The 20,568-nt window shown below is 39.2% G+C and overlaps 2 protein-coding genes across 2 annotated transcripts; both read left to right on the forward strand.

Moving 5' to 3' along the window:
* Nucleotides 1–291: 291 nt before the first annotated feature.
* On the forward strand, nt 292–6,433 carry cacng4a (calcium channel, voltage-dependent, gamma subunit 4a). The gene is made up of 4 exons (XM_030782128.1): nt 292–514; nt 4,754–4,837; nt 5,625–5,765; nt 5,898–6,433. The coding sequence occupies exons 1-4, from the start codon at nt 292–294 to the stop codon at nt 6,431–6,433; spliced, it is 984 nt and encodes a 327-aa protein (XP_030637988.1).
* Nucleotides 6,434–11,179: 4,746 nt separating this feature from the next.
* Nucleotides 11,180–19,135, forward strand: cacng1a (calcium channel, voltage-dependent, gamma subunit 1a). Its single transcript, XM_030782129.1, has 4 exons — nt 11,180–11,414; nt 16,052–16,126; nt 18,376–18,513; nt 18,903–19,135. The coding sequence occupies exons 1-4, from the start codon at nt 11,180–11,182 to the stop codon at nt 19,133–19,135; spliced, it is 681 nt and encodes a 226-aa protein (XP_030637989.1).
* Nucleotides 19,136–20,568: the final 1,433 nt, after the last annotated feature.

Below are 20,568 nucleotides of genomic sequence, written 5' to 3' on the forward strand. Positions count from 1 at the left end.
GAATTTCAGAAGACAATTCATACTAACAAGAGGAGGCATCAATACCGATGAAGAGAAAAGAACGAATATTCGAATTAATTCACAGGAACCGAGGAACCAACAATGAAAACTTTGTTTGAATGCAGTCGACAGTCTCTTCAGCTGTAAGTTATTCGAACTCGATCAGTTGACGCGTAAAGCGCACGTTGCAAGATGTTGAAATGCGTAAAACGAAAAAATTAAACAAATAATTTGAACTTGGATTCCGTGCTCATCCATTCTGTAGACTAATTTGGTTGAGTATGATGCGACATGGCTTGGTGTGACCATGGGATTCAAATGTTACTGACCACGCTGGGAGCTTTCGCAGCATTTAGTTTGATGACAGTTGCGATTGGAACGGACTACTGGTTGTACTCCCGGGCATACATATGTAACGCTACAAATATAACCACCGACGAAAGTCTAATGCAACCCAAGAAAACTAAAGGAGATCTCACTCACTCTGGATTGTGGAGAATCTGTTGTATTGAAGGTAAAAGATTGTATTTATCTATTTTTTGAAAGTCACAGTGTATCATGAGATGAAATCTGTACTGTCTCAGTGGTACTGAAATTAGATTTGTACATTAATGGGCTTGGTTCAAGTCTCCGTAGAGGATAGGTGACTCACTGTGCAACAGTGTTACATACTCCTGGAGCGCCCGAGTGCGAACTTGTGATTTCGACGATTTTATTCATTTTCAGTATCAATGTTTTCACTCATGTTACAGTACTGGGACCTTTCATTTATCTGATGTTTAACTGATACAACAGTGTATCTCACTGTTTATACCTTCTTTTGTCTCACAGTATTTCGAGTTGTGAGAGGTTCAAAGCAAAGCAGAGCTCAAATGTGCGCGCACTCTCATCTTCAACGTGGTGTAGTTGATACTGTTGCTTGGCAACTACAGGTCTCAAATTGCTATGGAAACTTGCATAAGGTTTATTAATGGACAATTAAACTTTTTCTTTAGTCATAAAATCATAAAAATTTGTAACATGACTCGATAGGTAATTATACATCGCCCTTCAATTCTCGGAGCAATTAAAGCTGTTGAAAACACACGAAGAGCTGACACAAGACGCAACTATCTAGAACATATGACGTCGGTTCGAATTACAAACAAGAAGTTGAAAAAAAAAAAATCATGTGACATTGTGAGTCTAATGTGATGTATCAAACAGACTAGCGTAAGTAACGATGGTGACGTATAGGAAAATATTCATCCTTGAGTGGTCAAGCCATTTATGACCGTTAATAAATAGATAGGGTTAAACATTCATATGATTATTACAATACATGACAGTCAGCACTTGTTCTTTTACATGTGTAAAGTAAAATCAGCTAACATGCAGTTCACTGAATCACATTCTGCAGTACCACAGGCTGTTACACCCTTAGGCTTACATTGTTTGTTAGACTGCTCAGGCTAAACAGCTTTGCCATCAAATGAATGCAGTATGAAGTGTAACCAGAGTGCCAAGAGAAAACCTAGTTTGCAACACATTTAAGGAGTGAAGTGAAGCACTGGAGCATACTTCAAACTATGCCAGACTTGAAACATCAGTGAGACTGAATTAAACGCAAGGCTGCTGTCTGCCTTTGGGTGGCTCACAGCTCAAACAGCCTCAGGAAAAAGAGAGAGCGAGAGAGAGAGAGAGAGAGAGAGAGCGAGAGAGAGAGAGAGGGAGGTTGAGAGGTTACATTCAACAAAACATTCATCCAAGACGTTACATTCAACAAGATGTTATATTGCCCTTGGATAGGAAATATACATCTTAATATCCCCCTTGCTTGCAGCATTTATTGCCACTCCTATTATTCCTCAATATTTTATATATTTAAACAAGAAATACTTGTGTTAACAAACACAGAATTCCAGCGTTCTGTGTTTCTCGTCTGATTATACACGTCAATATAAAACAGCTGACTCCAGAAAAAGGAGATGCTTTTGGAGCTGATAAAGTATAGTTAATTAGAGTAGTTTCTCTTTTAAGTTCATCTCTCTTTACGTGATCTAAGAAGTTGACTTGTGATCTGGGCGGGGTGGAAAAATGGCCCAGTGGGACCAGAAGCGCATTTACCCCCCCACACACACACATACACACACACACACACACACACACACACACACACATACACACACACACACACGCACACACACACACACACACACACACACACACAAATACCTCCCCACCTCTAACTACTTTTTTTTTTTTTTTTTTTACATACTGAATAAGTCCTCATACTTTCTGCCTTAATATTATTAGTTAGTTCTTGAACACTGACACCCCATGCTCAGTGAATACCAAAAATACACCACAGTGCTTGGTCACATAGGCCCTCAATATATGAGTTCACAGCCTGGCTTCCTGTAATAACCACAAAACCAAAGATAATGTCTATCTACAATATTATGAAGAAAACGGGTTTACTTTATTCCTCAGTTTTACCTGAGATAACAGAATTTAATATTGAGAAACTACATAAGAGGACCACCCCCCTCCAGATTCAAATCCAAAGGGCAATTTCCATATCTGCTCTCCATCACTTATTTTTATTAACGTCTGCTTCACATAAATGTTCGTGCATATTTGAATGTCCAAAAGTGCTTCTCCTACACCATGCTAAATGTTTTAGAAGCCTAAACCTCGTGGTACTGCAGCAGTCAGAATGAAACTCAGTTATTCATCCTTGAAGAGGATGCCAATATTATATTCTCTCAAAAGTCTACAATATATATATATATATATATATATATATATAAATATATATATATGCGTGTGTGTGTGTGTGTTTTCTCTGCAACGATAACTGTACTCTTTTTCTGTAGAAGGTGCTCGCAGGCATGAGTGCAACAGAGCTTGATTTGATCTTCCCATGTATGAGCACAGACTCACACATTCCTTATCTGAAAAAAAAAGAGCCTGTATAAAGTCTCTTTCTCTGTTTTTTTTTTTTTGTCCTGTAGCTTTTGATTTCTCCTCAATTCAGTCATTGGCTGCTCTTTCTAAAACATGAAGCCTAATTAAAAGGATGATAGCGCTCCAAATCAGAGATATGTCAAGTCATATGTGTGACATTTGACGTCAAACCTTGGGTAAGCGCATACTTCTCAGAACAGCTGCTGAGAAGTCGTAAGTATATTCTGATGAGAACACAATGGAGGTATGGGTAGAGTGCATGTGAGGATAACCCTTTCTTAAAAGTGTTTCAAAAAGTCAAATACATTTACTTCAGTAATATAAAGATCCAACCCCCCACCCCCACCCCACCCACATTCTCTCAAAGTGTAAACATCCAATTACTTTTCATTATTTTACTGTGTTCTCAGAAATGGTGTAACCAGAACTACCTACTAATACTCAGTGAAGGCTTTTGAAAAAAAAAAAAAAAAAAGTATAATCATATAAACCTTAATTTAAAAAAAAGATAAAAGATTTCATTTGGGTGCTGCGTATATCGTAATCCTTGATGATCTATGCTGTTTCATCTCATGTTTTTTGAGATATTGCATTAGCGATCATTTGTTTAAGATGTGGTTGGATAATTACATAATTGCGAAGTTGTAAATAACAAATGTTGTGCAGTGGTCCTCCACAAATGAATCACCTTCCCATCTGACTTTGTGTTTGTATTATAAATAATTAAATGACTGTAAAGCAACAAAGATCCTAGTCTTGCTTTTACTTTTTTTTCCCCTAAATACAGTTTATTAGGCTATTAGTCTGTAACTGAATTAATGGCAGGGTCATTCCCAAGGGCCATTTCTGATTAGCAGCTCTGTGGAAATCAAGACACGCTCATTCATCTAATGATCCCATTTGTTTTTTTGGGATTTTTTTTTCAGTTTTAAAGAATGTTCAGTGAGCAATTATATATATAAGCGCTGAAGCAAAGTCATTGTATTAAATGAATTAGCAATGATTTCTCTTGATAGACGCTTACACAATAGTGGATGAAAGTTAAAAAGGGATTCTATATGTATCACACTAAAGGACTCTCCTGTGTTTCAAAGTAATTTACAAAGACATTTTAAAGTCAACATTTTATTGTTTTAGTAGATTTTGAAAGTGGTCAAATCATTGGTGCTCTAATTGTAGGGGCACCGTTCGGTACAGGTGTAGTCATGGCAACATGGGATGCCAAACGGGGAAAAACTGCAGGAGGTCATTTTGGATACTCACTGGAGCCCAGAGGTCAAGGACACTTCAATGGATAGTAGCTGAAAAACACGAAACAACGGCCTTTCAAGTTTCACTGAAATGAACTTGACTTGTGACCTGGTCTCAAAAGAAAATGATTTTTTAATTTGCTGCCAGAGTCAGAGTTGAACAATACATGATTTCTTGTCAGTCAGGCTCTTGACATATTAGCAGTGAGGAAAGTAATATGGGGTGATGAGTTATCTTTCACTCTTTTCCTTCATCTCTGTAGGTTTAAGTTTAAAGAGAGCCAAAGAAATCTTCATGCCCAAATCCACTTGTAAAACTGAACATGTTTCAGGCAGGACTAAAGCTGTACTGAGGACTGAAGGAAGCAAAACCTCACTTGAAATATTAATATGTTACTTTAGTATTCCCAGTATTTTGCATACACGCTGTTTAGTGCCCTGTATAAGTCAGAATTGATTTGAAAAGTAAAATGCATTGTAAGCAAGTTTTCTTTTTCTGTTTTTTTAAACTTGTTGATGATGTAACATTTGAAGTAATGACCTCTGCTCCACAGGTATCAACAGAGGCAGCTGTTATCGGATCAATCATTTCCCTCAAGACAATGACTATGACACAGACAGCTCAGAGTATATCCTGCGTGAGTTCATCCCTTCTGTGGCTGGAATTTCAGGAAAATATACATTTACATTTGAATTGTTGACTCACATGTACTACAGTGATTCAGTGTACCACAGCGATTCAGTGTACCACAGTGCACAGACTGTGATGTCACATTTCTATGACATCATTATGGTTTTTTTGAATGTACCACATGACATAAGTGACCTATTGTGACATTTGTAAATTTGTTTGTGATGATTTTGTTATTCAGTTCTTTGTTACAGTAAGGTGTCTTTGATTGTTCTGGGACATAACGCTTTGATATAGCATGGCGGTTCTTATACTGTATTGACACAAAGCCGTGTTACTACTAACTATAGCTGACGTTGAATTATGCTGGGGCTACTTTATGTCTGCTGTTAAAGGTCAAAGATGCAACCACGCATACTCAAACTGCTATGCAGAACTTACATTTAATAATATACTATTAGTTCGCCTGTTGCAAGATGTTGGTTGCTCCTCAACTCCACCTAGTTTCCTATAGAGTGAATTGTATTCTACAAAGCAATAGCACTAGATTATGCACTCTAATAGTTTTATAGTGGCAGCGAGGCATAATTTATCACAACAAGGACATTATAATATGCCAGTACTCTTAGGAATCCAAACATATCTAGAATCTTGTTGAGTAGTGGGAATGTGAAGACCAAGAACTGATTCAGTAGCCAAACAAAGATTCCAAACAGAGAAGTTTAGGGATGCGGAGATGTAGAGGAAAATTGCTTGTCACTGTCGTTGCTGTTGTTTTTTTTTTATTATTACAGGTATAGTACGTGCGTCCAGTCTCTTTCCCATCCTTAGCACCATTCTGCTGTTACTAGGAGGTCTCTGTGTGGGCGTGGGCCGCATCTACAGCAGAAAGAACAACATTCTCCTCAGTGCAGGCATTCTGTTTGTGGCAGCAGGTATAACATACAGACACACACACACACACACACACACACAAAGTGATTGAGACATCAAATTGCAGTCAGCTGTCACTGAGGACCAATACGCTGTGATTATTATGGAAATAATATCCTTCGTCCTCTCACTAGGTCTTAGCAACATCATAGGCATCATAGTTTATATCTCAAGCAACGCTGGTGACCCCAGTGACAAAAAGGACGAGGACAAGAAGAATCAGTACAGCTACGGCTGGTCCTTCTACTCGGGCGCCCTCTCCTTCATTGTGGCCGAAGCTATCGGCGTGTTAGCCGTCAACATCTACATCGAGAAGAACAAGGAGGTCCACTTCAAAGCCAGGCGGGAATTCATTAAGACGGCTCCGTCTTCCTCTTCCTCGCCGTACACGCGAATCCCCAGCTATCGGTATCGTCGAAGACGCTCCCGTTCCAGTTCCCGATCCACCGAGCCCTCCCGCGACGCCTCCCCCGTCGGCCTCAAGATGGCGGCCGCTTCGCTGCCGTTGGGAGACATATCCATGTACACGCTTGGCAGGGATCATCCGTTAAAGCCGGGCACGCTGGGTCCCTACAGCTCCGAACGGGATTCTCCGACCTTCCTCCAGGTCCACAACTGCTTCCCCAAGGACCTGAAGGATAACATTAACCGCAGGACCACACCGGTGTGAGAAGGCAGTTGTGGAATTTTGGAAAATATACTGTTGGGTGGTCGGTGTATGGTTTATTAGAGGGAGACATTTTCCACTGAGCATTTAACCCTGCATTAAGAAGAGAGAACACCCCCCCCCCAAATAAAAAAAAAAAAAAACCTTAATCACAATTGTAGCATCTTCCGTGAGCCAGATTAAGTTTAAGCAGCTTCTTGAATTCACAAGCACAGCAAAACAGTCTTGTAGCAATACTTTTGTGATGCACTGAATCCTGAAATGATATCCCATGTCTTGGTATTGCTAACATAAGATTTCCAAACCATTTTGTTCACAGTCTTTGGTATACTGCTCATATATTGTACTTTGGGGAAAGAAGATTGGTTATAGATGTTGAGAGGTGCTAATTTAACTGTTATGTAAGTGGGGCTTTTTTTCCCCTAATTATCCAATTGTTTTTGGGCTTGAAGGCAATTCTTCCACTTCTTTTTGTGTATCTGAAAAACAAGCCATGTTATGTTCACTACTCTGAATCACTGCCACTTGTTTTCATCTTTTCAAGTAAGAGAAAACAGAGAAATCAGCTACAATAGTCTGAAAACATGAAAATGTGAAGTTTGTCTCACATGCGTACAGAGCCTGTTACCACTATGGCCCGAATCAGCATCAGCACCCACAGATTTGCTCAGGGAAGTTGAGAATATTTGCTGTTGGACGCTTGGTTGACCAGGTGGGTATTCCGATGTTGACCTTCTGGATATTCCACAAAGCAGGATTTCTCTGTTAGAAATCTCTGTTAGATTTCTCTCGAGCCCAAAGTCCAAATTATTCAATAAGCATTACCTTCAGCTGCTCTCTGATCTCCCACTGGACAGTTTGGACCTTTGGCTCCGGTCATCTGGAGTTGTGGACTATTCTGCAGGTCTGTGTCAGTCTATTTGTGGTTACGTTTTACACTGACAGGATAATTCCCGAGGAGTCTAAGGTCCTTTTATAGATGTCACCCATTATTAATGATCTGTCTTAAAGCTTTGAGAAGGTTCCATGTCCACAGCCCTTGTTCCAAGCTGTCTGTCACACGTTTCTGAACTGTCTGTTCCAGTTGGCGTTCGTGGGATTCATGCAGCGCCCCTTGACAATAAGTTGTTCACTGTGTTAGAAGACAGTGGTGGAGGATAAGGCATTTAGTTAATGAACCAGGCTTGATTACCTTATAACACACACTGAGCTCAATCTGTGAAAGGACTGAATACATTACGACATCCACAGGGTGTTCAACTAATCAGCAGCAACATACGTGACGCATAGAACTGTTTCGAAGGCAAACTTCCCGAAATGCTCAAAGATTTTAATCTGGACTTCTCAGAATATCCGTGATTATTAAGAGGAAGAAAAAAAAAAAAGAAGCCTCATAATGATTATTGTTATGTGATTCTGATTCTGATTATGTTTCCGCTGAGGATGGTCCAGACCCATTGGGCTTGTAAATTATTCATGTTTACATCTAGCTCCATCAAAAGCCATATCTTACTGTTTTCATCAGTCAAACTTTGACAAAAATATGTTTCAGTGAAAGTAAAGCCATTCATCTCAGAACATGCGGGAAAGATTTTTTACTCTTCGAAAGACTCCCTCGTAGTTTCCATAGCACCTACTAATCTGGGGTCAAATTTATAACACTAGATTAATTGGCATGAGAATTTTTAAGAATGTATCCTGTTTTGTTTTAAATAATAGCCTACAAAAAAAAAGAAAAACGTTTGAAAAGCAAGGATTTAGAGGGAAAAAGTAAGAGGAAGACAGAGAGCATACCTTAGGAATTATAAAGGTATTCACACCTTAGGAATCATAAAGCTATGTAAAACTTGTATAGAAATTCATAGATAAATACAGAAATGCAAACACAGAAACAGAGAATAAACATATACAGAAACACTTGAATTTTGTATGTATTTGTAGTTGTCATGTCAATCCAAATATGGATTGTGAGAATGGCAGATGCATCTTCATTTTAATCTGTAACTTGTAGCATTCAGTGGTCACTGCCATCTTTATATGAAGACAAATGTGTATCTCTGTGGACCAGTTATGAGCTGAGCAATTTTATAGATTCCATGGGTGTAGCAGAAAAGAGGTCATAAAGGGCTAACTAGTGCCAGACGATCACTTTGGTCGCCGCGTGAGCAGTGTGTGTGTTTTGCCCTCTCTTTGCCTGAAATCAGCAGGCTACTGAGGGTGCTTTAGAATACGTAGAACATTCCAGAAAACACAAACAGCAATCAGCAGTAACTTCAGTGTCCTCTTATACATGCTGTGATCAAAACATGGGGATTGAAGCTAAGTTGTGTTTTTCCTCTTGAGAGCAGTCAAAGAAAAAAAAAAAAAAAAAGAAAATTCATTTTCAGTGCCTCCTTCTCTCACTCCTTCTCTCCTTCATTCTTTATTTCCTATGTGTTGGCCTTTAGTATGGACAAGTCTGTTTGGTGGAATGCTTCCTCACCTTCTTTGTTTACTGTGGAAATGAAAACGCGGCACATACGAAACCCGCCCGTCTGAAATTGCACAAAACCTTTCTTTCCTTTCTCTCTGATTTCACCCATAACTTGTTATTCATGTTGTATATAATTTTCTGAAAAAAAAAAAAAAAAAAAGAAAAAAGAAAAGTTAAGGGCAGTATTTATCTCTTATGTGAAAGACACACTTGCTTTGAATATGTTTAGGGCTGGATTCAAAGAAAAGCAAAAAGAACAACAACAACAATAAAAAAAAAAAAAGCAAACAAGCAAGCACACTAACAAATATACATAAAGTGGAAAAATTCCGATTGACTTTGAATTCTGAAATGCAGTTTAACTGTTATTCATATTGATATTACAGCAAAAAAAAAAAAAGAAGAAGAAGAAGAAGCCTATGTTTCACAGTGCAATGCTTTATGTGAATCTAACTCATTTTCAGTACATGAAATCCTCTAGGAGCAATGTGTCATTGATGTGTAATAGTATATTGTTACAGTATAATGGATTCAGTGGTATTATGTATAATAACCTGCTGCCTGCCATCATCCCATTTATCTCCTTAAGATTAAATATTACCGTTATTTTTCAGTTGTGAATTTGTTCAATGTTTTTTTTTTTTTTTGGTCATATCTCCCTGATTGTTGTTCATTGTAATAAATAAGAGAGCATGGTTTTCTCTCTTGCTCTTTCTTCAAATTGCTTTGTCTTAACTTTCTTTTATTTAATGAAGAATAAAATATATATATATATATATATATATATATATATATATAACTTACAGTCAAGGTCAGTCTATAGCCAGTATCTATATGTCAACAAAAGACAGATGAAATTTTGTGGTGTTGATTATACACAGCTGTTCAAGCTGTCTGTCTGCACAGGGTCCATAGGGCCTGTCACCCTCTCTGACCATGGCCAAGAAGGGCAGTCACATGTAAAGCACAGACTTTCTGAGAAACATGACTGATATCACAACCAGGTGAATGTATACAGCTGCTTACTAGTATAGTTCAGTACAGTGCAGTGCAGTACAGTACAGTACAGTACAGTATAGTATAGTATAGTTATTAAATATTGCTGTGTACCAGTTTCAGAAACTCTGACTTATCTGTAAACATGCAGAGTTCTGTACTAAAATAATCTCTTTAAGTATTAACATGCAACTGGGTCATTTTACCAAATCATACTTTAACTTTCCCATGCTTTGATGATGCAAAAATGTTGGATCAAAGTAGTGGAAAAGTTAGATCTGAATAACGAATGTTACCAGCATGCTAGTCTCAGTGAATCTGAGTGGTAATAGCACCTCAAGGCAAGCACATACCTATTCCTATTTTTACATGGTGGTCTTTGGATCATGGATCAATTCTTCTGTTCCTTTAGGCTCAGTGACATTCGGTGTTTGGTGGGGACTTCGACAGCAGCTGTGTTTATGCAGAGAAATTTGTTTATAAATAGTTTACGAGTATGTTTATGAACAACACCGCTATGGTTTAAAATAGAGTCGCGACAGAGTTTACATTGTCTTTAAAGTCGGTTTAATCTTGTTTTCTTGGCCATGTTCTTATCTTTCAGGGAGTGACATCTTTGGTAAGATAAGCAAAATGGGCTGTATTCCTTCTTGTATCCAAGGGCTTGTTTACTGGATACAAAAATATCACTATTGCATCTTGTGATATCTCTAAAAAGATAAATAAATATATAATGCATCCCTCTGAGCTGAGTTAAAGCCGCCGAGAAGTTTACATTTTTTGCACGTTGATACAATTTCTCTACTGGCCTTAACTTGGTATGGTTGAATTCACTCTCTCTCCAACACTCACCCGCACTCACACGCATACAGAAATGAAACCCAATAGGCAGACTCACTACACACATTTATGGAGCTCCAACTCCCCCCCTATAAACCTCACCGTGGTGAGGCAGCCCAACGGGTCATCAACTTTTCTGATGTTTCTCAACAGCTGCTGCCTGGATCTCAGGCCTTGTTCACTCAGGGGAGAGGACTGGGAGAAATAGGGCACAGCCATTTGGCCTCTTTTCCCTAACACCGATCACAGAGCTGTGGTGCACCAGTCTGAGTGAAGATCAGCAGGACGACTGGAGGTTCTGTCTGGTTAAAAACAACAAAAAAAAAAACCTAAATAAATCAAACTTAAACCCAGAAAACCCCTTGGCTGGAAGACAACAACAGAGAGATTTCCTTTCGTCCAAAAAGCCACTGTTGGTTAACGCATCCACTTTTGGCACCATGGAGAAGAAGACAAAAGTGAAGATAGCGTTCTTCATCATTCTGGTGGGAATGATATCCATGTTCACGGCCGTGGTGACGGACCACTGGGCCGTGCTGAGCCCACGGGTCGAACAGCTCAACACTACCTGTGAGGCTGCCCATTTTGGCCTCTGGAGACTCTGCAAAAAGACCATCTATATAGTGGAGGAAGAGGTAATTGGCAAAGGCTGTGGACCTATCAGCCTTCCTGGAGGTGAGTGTGGAAGTTGTGGTCTATTTTTCTCTGAATAGTCAGCTACGCGTAAATCTTTCTGTCAAAGTTTTGCCAGTCATCGGCCAGACTATCCTTGCGGTTGACACATTAGCATGACATAGCAGTTCACTTGTGCTAAACGCCAACTTCTGCTCAAGTTTGATCTGTCTTCAAGTCTGCAATGCTCTGTGTTCGAAACCTATGAAGGATAAAGCAATAACCTTCACCGATATCACACAGTCAAGTTTGCAAAGTTTTATAGATACATGTTTCAGTAAGTAAAATTTTCAGTGAGTGTTTTTTTTAACTTTTACTGAGTAAAAAAAAAAGACTCTAAAATCCTGCCACTTGGGTTTTTGCTTGTTTGTGTGTTTGTAAGTATGTGTTTGATGGTCAGCATATTATTTAGGTCAGAGTTAGCCAATGTGTAATGGACCTCAGGACATATTTGCAGCGTCCAGAATTTCCTCCCAGAGGAGCTATCTTTTGGATAAAACACTAAAACTGAAGCACAATATTCATCTGTGTTTAAAGGTCTTGCTAAAAATGAGTGTTATACACAGTCACATTTATAAAGCAACTCTACAACTGTGGTCTAAAGCTTGTCCATTTATGAATACAGATGTAGCGTTATGGCTAAATAAGCCATGGCATGAATGTACAATTGATTGGTAGAGCCATTTCAGACTATATCTATCCCTAACCCTTAGACATGAAACTTGTAATTGGGGCATGGCGTGTGCTTCAATTAGAAGCTCTATGACCAGCTCCACAAATACACCCTGGGCCTGCCGCTCCAAACGGATTTGGATTGAATCCCACTTGGCTCTCATGATGCCTTAATGCAATAGGATGAATGGTGTTGGCCGACAGCACTTGATTATAGACCTTAGCTGTCCTCCAAGCCACAATAGGCAAGGCTACTGTGTTTTGAGTTATTGGACTCATGAGTTTCAGTTTTGAGGATAAGCCCAGCTTTGAGGACAAACAGAGAAAGACCTGTCCACAAGAACACTAATATCTGCAATCAGTTAATTATGAAAATGAAAATTCCTGCTTAGTAGGAAGTAGGAACCTCCTACAGTTTTGACTGAAATGTAGCATAGATTTATTCAGTTAGGAGGGGATTAAACATAAATAGTACAGTGAAAAGTGGAAAAGGTTGATACTTATTTTGAGGGGCTATTAGTGTGTATTTATTCAAAATGTATGAGCATTAATTATGGTTTTTTGGTTGGATGAAATGAAAGGAAAATTTTAAAAATCACTGTTAAGATGGGTCTAATCAAAAAGTTTGCTTTTCTAAAACATCAGAGCCGAGACATAATGGGAGGTAGTTGGAGAGCATATCTTCAGATTAACGTTTCTCAGGTCCATTCATTCATTCATTCATTCATTCTTCAGCCTGACTGCCTGTATTCGCACTTATTGTCACTCATGTCACTCACTCTTTACGCTTCATCAATCCTCCTCTTCCTCCTCCTCCTCTTCAGTTCTTTCTGTACAGCAACTTTCAATGGAGCTGAGCTAATGCAAGGAAGTAAATGGGTTCTGCAAGACCTATCAAACAAGGATAACGTCAATTTCAACAAGCCCCACCCAAGTCTGACTTGTCTTTTGGGTATTTGTGGCCTAGGGCCACCTGTTTGTTTGGGGACCGCGAGACAACTATGAAATGCATGTGTGGAATGCAGCAGGAAAGGGGAAGACTAAACAGCTGTCACGAAAGAGGGGAGGGGAATTACCACATTAGTAAGCAGTTGTTTTAAAATCTGCTGAGCAGAAGCAATGGGAGCAGATTGAAAAGACCTTCTAGGAAACAAGTCTTGGCATTTATCTTGTTTGATTTCCTATTAAGGAGATAAGTCTGAAAGTAGTCAACTGGGTTCGCTCTGACTTAATAACGACCGTCAATGCAACTAATACCGAGCCATATCACACAGTTCCCTGACAAATCCATAAGTATGAGAGATGCACACAAGAAATAATAATAATGTAACAATAATGTAAGTTTATTTAGAGCCCAATATCACAATTTATAGTCAAAATTATATTATACATAAGTTCGAGAAAATAGGTAAGTCTGTAGTCTGGTTTTAAAGGTATGAACCTACAGTTGATGTGAATATGGTTTCTCATGTCAAATATGCGTGAAACTCACCCACAGAGATTAAACTGACCTGTTGAAGACATTTGACACATGACAGATGGCTTCACTGATGGTTGATAGACTTTCAAGCTGTGACTCATTTTGCTTGTGCAGAGTAATTTTGTTTTTGACGTGTTATGATGTGCAGACAAGCCAAAATGTGAAAATAGAAATATTATTCATCCCACATACAGGCCATGATCCAGGAAAGCCTTTAGTTTAGAGAAAGAAAAGCATGTGTTGTTTTAACGCAATTAATCATGAAGTGTAATACAGAATTAGCATCTTAGCGCATTTAAAACAGAGGTGTCTCCATGCTTCAAGTGAGTATCTGGACGTTAAAACAGTCAAAAAAAAAAAAAAAAAAAACAAGCTAAAAAATTAAAATGGGGAAGTTGTTTAGTTTGTTCAATTTTTGATGTTTATGTTACTTAGAAGAATGTGCTTGTTGGTATTCTAATAGTTTAATATATAAATGTTGAATAAAACATCACAAGGATGACATTTTGAGTGAATAGCTGGATTAACATGATGTAATGTTCTGCAAGAAACATCGCGCCTTGTGGAATATGTCTGATTCAAAGCAACGGTTAAAAGTAGGTACTGGAAACATAAAAACATGACCCTTAAATTCAGCTTACATAGCAAGTCACCTCGGTGCATATTACATAGGGAGAAAACATTTGCGAGCGAACATGCCAGCAAAGGAGAGAGATTTGAGAGTTTAAATATAAATGCACTGTCAATAATCCATTCCCCAATACCACACTAATGACTACAGTATGTAAACACAGACTGATGCTGCAGTGGGTCTTTATCTAATCCATTAGTGTTCCAGACTCATACTGCTATTAAATCTATACTATAAAATCGTAATCTGTACTTGACTTGTGGGTGAACGTGTGTGTGTGTGTGTGTGTGTATACGCTTACAAATCCGTCTGCTTATACATGAGTATGAGTAGAAGACTTTGTGGCTTTGTATGTTTGGGTGTATGCCTGGCTGCGTGACGGTGAGTGTAAAATTGCACTTGTGTGTGTGTGTGTGTAAGTAAGCTATGTCGCTATGCTGCACTACATGACAGCCAATGAAAGGCAAATATAGGCTATGAAAATAACCAGCTGTTCTGGGTGAGGGGGGAACCATGGCTTCAAGTGTACACTTGCTCTCAGACTGGCAGTGAGTGACAGGAACAGCTGTGGGAACATCACAAAGACCACAGCCCCTCTAGTGACGTAGTGCTGGTCCCAGATTACTCAACTGCCTGTACCCCCAAATCATTAATAGGTCCCAGAGGACACAAGGATAGGGTTCCCAAAATATTGAACCTTGGCCAACTGTGACATCAGTTTTTAATTCCAGCATGGCATCTACCTGACTTTATTGAGTAAATTCTGATTTTATCGATCCAAACTGACAGCTCTGGTTAGGTTTAAAACCGTACCTTGTGTTATAAGTTATAATATGTTAAGGATATTTGGGGACAGTCGTCTTTCATCCTTGAAAAACATTAATGTCCACGGTGTGCTGCCAAATTCGACAGGTGCTGCTTTGCTGAGCTCTTAGGGTTTGTTCCAATACATTCTACGCTTGCGTGTCTGACCGCCATCTTGCCAAAAGCTACATCCAGTTTTGTTTGCTATCAGTCTCATGTAACTCACAGTTTTCAGAGTCACTGTGGGAAAGAGTAACGGACACAAAGACAACGTTCACTCTTTTGCGCTCGTGCCCTTCAACGCTGCGGTAACAGAGCAGCGAAACCTCTCCAATCATGTATAAACTTGTTAGAAGCTGAGAGACCTCTTCAGCATTTGACTGACGGACATTGAAGATGCACGAGGGTCTCTCTAAGATGAATGATTTATTTTCTAGTCTTACTGAAGTGGCCGTTAAATTTTTCAGGAACGTAATAGGTTTCGTAGAAACATACATCACCGACCCTTAATGGTTAAGTACTTTGTCCAGATGATAATGGTTTTTGCGTACGTTTGTGTCTGCTTTCTATTACCTGTGAATTCAGACATCCTCTAACATTTGGTTGGGATCGTAGATGTAGTTACAGTTGAATGTAAATGTTTTCTAATCAAACACATGCTGTGCTGCTTTGACGCGATTTCTTTATCGCTTTCTTAGTCATGGGGAGAGTTCCACTGACCAAAGAACGTGAAACCAAAACTCCTCCGGAGACTTAGTGATTCAGATCAAATGATGCTTCTTACGCAATGAGAGCATTTGTGGTAACAGGATCTTCAGTTTGGCTCGTTTTCATTGATAAGATACATAACGTATATTCAACATTTGTGATATTTTGACCAAGCCAAGATGCAGAAATGTGAATTTATCCAGGGGAAATGAAAGATTTCCATGACGGTCTGTGGTAATTTTTGAAATTTTCCTTCTCTGTTCTCATAACCGATCTCTCTCTCTCTCTCTCTCTCTCTCTCTCTCTCTCTCTCTCTCTCTCTCTCTCTCTCTCTCTCTATTTCAGACATTAACTGCAGCTACTTTAGACACTTCACCCCAGGAGAAGATGCAGAGATTTTTGAAGTGAAAACACAGAAAGGTAAAGGCCTGCAAATTGTACACACGGTTTGATTAATATATATATATATATATATATATATATATATATATATATATATATATATATATATATGTGTGTGTGTGTGTGTGTGTGTGTGTGTGTGTGTGTACTGTATGTATATATATAGCTCTTGGCTTAATTTATATTAACAAATTTGTATGAATAAATTAAGCCAACAGCTAAATTTTTGCAATATGGAAATTTGCAGACTTCAGTTCAGAAATGTAGAGCCAGCCTTGCAATGGACAATGCTCATGGTTCAGCGGATGGTGATGGAAAAAAAAAAAAATCATGGATGGCAGAGCTGACGCCAGTTGTTGCAGTTCCGTTCTGTCGGCTTGATTATTCACATTCCCGCGTACACGCTACAGAGCAGCCCTCGCACCGCTCCGCGCACGTTCCATCTCATCTTAGCATGTTCTATTCCATGTGACGCTGACCAACGCTGAAACACAGACTAATGGGGTAACAGCTATAACTTAAGAGGATTGCTGTCAGACTAAATCATTGCTGTGAACATTCTGTGAGGGCTGGTGCATACACAGTGCACTAGTGCCCACAGCTATCTCACAGATACTCAAGACGTCTTTGAAAGGCACCATTAGTGTACACTGGCACCTTTTGTCTTGAACCATCACTGCTGTCCGTATAGCTCTGGACGTTTAAGTATCCTACAGCAGAAAAAAAAAAAAACATGAGGTAAATAGAGGAGATAAGATCAGACTGTTAATGATGGTCATTTGAATATATGTTGTCCTGTTGTATGTAGTGAAGAACATGGGTTCTCAACCTTTTTTTGTCAGCCTAAGTTATTGTCCTCAAGTATCCCCTTGAGATTTTTTTTTTTTTTTTGAACAACATGAAACTATGCAGTTGATGTTGATAAATACACACATGACCCTCTCAGCATATTGCCCATCTTGTAAAATATTATATTTGTTGCCTTTCTTATTCTTATTATTGACATTGTCATTTGTTAATAGAACTGAAATCAAAACAAGCATTAAAAACTCATTCAGAAGTGCATTTGTGCTGGGACACTTATCCTTATCCGGGTTAGTCACTAAACCACATACTTGGTGTAGAAAATGACTCCGCTAGCTTGTGGTCCAGGGGCCAGTCTTTGACAAACATACACCCATCTCATCTTTCACATCATGTTTTGGTTTGTGCTTTGGTTTAACTGATTCAAGAGCCAAATTAAATTTAGTTTGACATTAACGTTTCAATCACAGTCTCACAACCCCCCCCCCCCTCCACACACACACACACACACACTGCAATACTGCCACAAACCCCTTGAAGTTTGAGAACCCCCTGGCTGCGCGGGTTAGTGACTAACCCGGATAAGTTAACTCAGAGTAGGAAGTAAGTAGTAATTCTCCTAACAGAAGAGGTCTATGGCTTTATTTTGTTAGGAGAATGAAGCCATAGGGCTCTTCTGTTTGGAGTTTTACTGCTTACTCTGAGTGAACTTATCCGGGTTAGTCACTAAACCACGGACTTGATGTAGAAAATGACTCCGCTAGCTTGTAGTCTTTGTTTTGTTACCATGGTCTCAAGACAATGCATGTGTGTCACTTCCCACCAATGCCTTATCTAAGAGGCTATAAAGAGAAAGCTTGCACCCTGCTCAATCAAAAAAAAAAAAAAGAAAAGAAAAAAAGTGTGTCTGCAGCAATCATGCGAAAGATGTTTTTAAATTAGCCTTCAAGCAAATAGCAGGGAATCAGTGTGTGATTGCTTACAAGCAATGGGCTTTGAAGCATGCTGTTGGTTTGTCATTTTCAATTTTACCACTGATTTAACTCACACAAACAATAGATGGATCTATGAACTTATTTAAAATACAACCATTTTGGCATATTTACGCACAAGAAATATTTAGTACTATTCATTTAAAATGTAGTCTGACAATTAAAGTCTAAACCATTTCTAAAGGGGTTCCAAGTATCAGTTTACAGAAAGGGCCTCAGTAAAACAATTTGAACTGAGATGGAAACTGACACTAATCAGATGATTGGACACCATTGGAAACAAGTTTCATTTATTTCTTGTTGTTGATTTTGTTGTTATTATTGTTGTTGTTTATTTTTTAAGGACAATACGCATTAAGTAATATTTCTGATGTCACAAGTAGCCAGTTAGCCAAAAGTACATAAGCAACACATAAACAACTATGTGCCAGTTGTAGATCTTTGACTTTTATTTCTACCTTCCCTCCTCAGAGTACAACATCTCAGCTGCCGCCATTGCCATTTTTAGCCTTGCTTTTATGATCCTGGGCACGCTGTGTGTTCTCTTCTCATTTGGCAAGGGTAAGGACTACCTCTACAAACCTGCCGGAATGTTCTACGCATTTGCAGGTAAGGCCCCGGGAGCAGAAGCTAGTTTCTCAGAGTAAACAGATTACAAGAGGAGCCTTTGTATTGGAGATGTGTCAACAATTTGACAGTTTTCATTTGAAGGCCAATAAGTTCCAAACATTTACATGTATTTACTGATTTACATTCTGACTTATCACTTGTGTGTGTGTGTGTGTGTGTGTGTGTCACTTTTTCTCGCAACGCTTTACTCAAAAGCAGCACATTCATTATTAATATTTTTACTCCAACACCGTCACTTTCAAACTCTTGTGAGGTGGAGGCTTTGTTTACGTTGATATAGCTGTGATCATTTGATCTTTTCTCTTCCTTCTCTCTCTTCAACCCTCTCTCTTCCCACTCCTACACCACCCTCTTTTTTTTTTCTTCAGGCCTCTGTGCTATCATTTCCGTGGAGGTGATGCGGCAGTCTGTGAAGAGAATGATTGAGAGCGAAGATACCATCTGGATCGAGTACTATTACTCCTGGTCTTTTGCCTGCGCCTGCGCTGGGTTTGTCCTCCTCTTCCTCAGCGGCGTGGGTCTCCTGCTCATCGCCATGCCTCAGATGCCACAGAACCCCTGGGAGACCTGCATGGACGCCGAGCCCGAGCAGGTGGAGTGACCGGCTGAGCGACCGAGTGCCGCCGATCCGGTTCCTTTCTCAACCATCCCTCTCCTGCAGAACATAATGAGAACGAGTATCTAAAAGGGTTCACACGCGGTGGCCGTGAGTTCTGCTAGCAACACGAACACTCGTTTTTTGTTTTTTGGGGTTTTTTTTTTCAAAACACGCTCCGTTTACGTGACGGGATTGCGTTTTTGTTGTTGTTGTTGTTGTTGTTGTTGTTGTTTGTTTGTTTTTTTCTTGTCAATATACATTTCTATTTCGTGTTGCCAAACCTTCCATTTCCAATCCGAAATTATTCTCACACTTTCCAGTGCTAAGGTGCTCTCACACATGAAAATAATTCTACCCTGAGAACGGAGCGAAAGGTGTTATATCATGATTCAAATTTCAGACTTCGATATTTCAGGTAAAGCACGCATAGAGCAGTCATTCTCCTTAATGTTTTAGTTTTACTTTACTTACTGAAAGGACATGCGATGCATTCTACACATTTTATAACTGCAGACATGATCTGGAGCAACTGTTAAAAATAGACCACTGTGTTTGCTTGGGGAGGCAACAAAGCACAGGCCTGTTTATCTAGTGTGAAAACTGAGCAGAATGTTAATATCCTATCTGTCATAGCCATTGAGTGCCGGACCCAGACACTCTGGAAGGGATTCAGTGCTTGCAGGTGCAAACAAAATGGCATCAAGTGTTTAAAGAATTAAGGAAAAAAAAAGTGTCCCTGCACCAATTCTCAATCCCAGATATATGCACCATATTACACTGTTTTTTGTTTTGTTTTGTTTTGTTTTTTTAAATTAGCTGTTTTCATTCTAACGTCTCCAATTTTTGGGGGAACGCAGATACAATCCATAACCAAAATTAAACCTTTTTGAACTTGTGTTGTATGTGCCATGCTGCACGTAAGACTGTGTGACACTCATTGAACTTTTTCTGTCTACATACTACCCTTTCAAAAGGAGATAGGATTTTAGTTAGTTCGTTTTTGCTTTTTAATACAATCCCCTTGCCTCTGTACTCTGCAGCTGATGTGAGTAACTCTTATGTTACTATAGCACTGGTTTTGCATTATTTACAGAGATAGCTGTTTCAGTGTGATGTTTTGATACAGAACTGTGCCAGTCAATTTGCAAATGGTGTTGGAGATCTGTTCTTTTTCGTGTTCTGTTCCTAATGGTTAGGTAAGTGACCTAGTTGTATTGTACTGAAACATGTCACGCATTTTTTTGCCATAAAGCATACCTGTCCTAATTTATTTCTCTCAGGGATGCGAAGGGAATTATAAGTTCATTCTGACCGTATAAAATCCATCCTCTCTGAACAGTCCCACCTATCTGGCTTCAAGTTCCAGTGCCACGCTGGAGAAAAAAGACTTCAACTAAATAAATAAATAAGTATAACTTTGGAGGTGACAGTGCAGT

Source organism: Chanos chanos, chromosome 8 (assembly GCF_902362185.1).
Source record: "Chanos chanos chromosome 8, fChaCha1.1, whole genome shotgun sequence".
Classification (NCBI taxonomy): domain Eukaryota; kingdom Metazoa; phylum Chordata; class Actinopteri; order Gonorynchiformes; family Chanidae; genus Chanos; species Chanos chanos.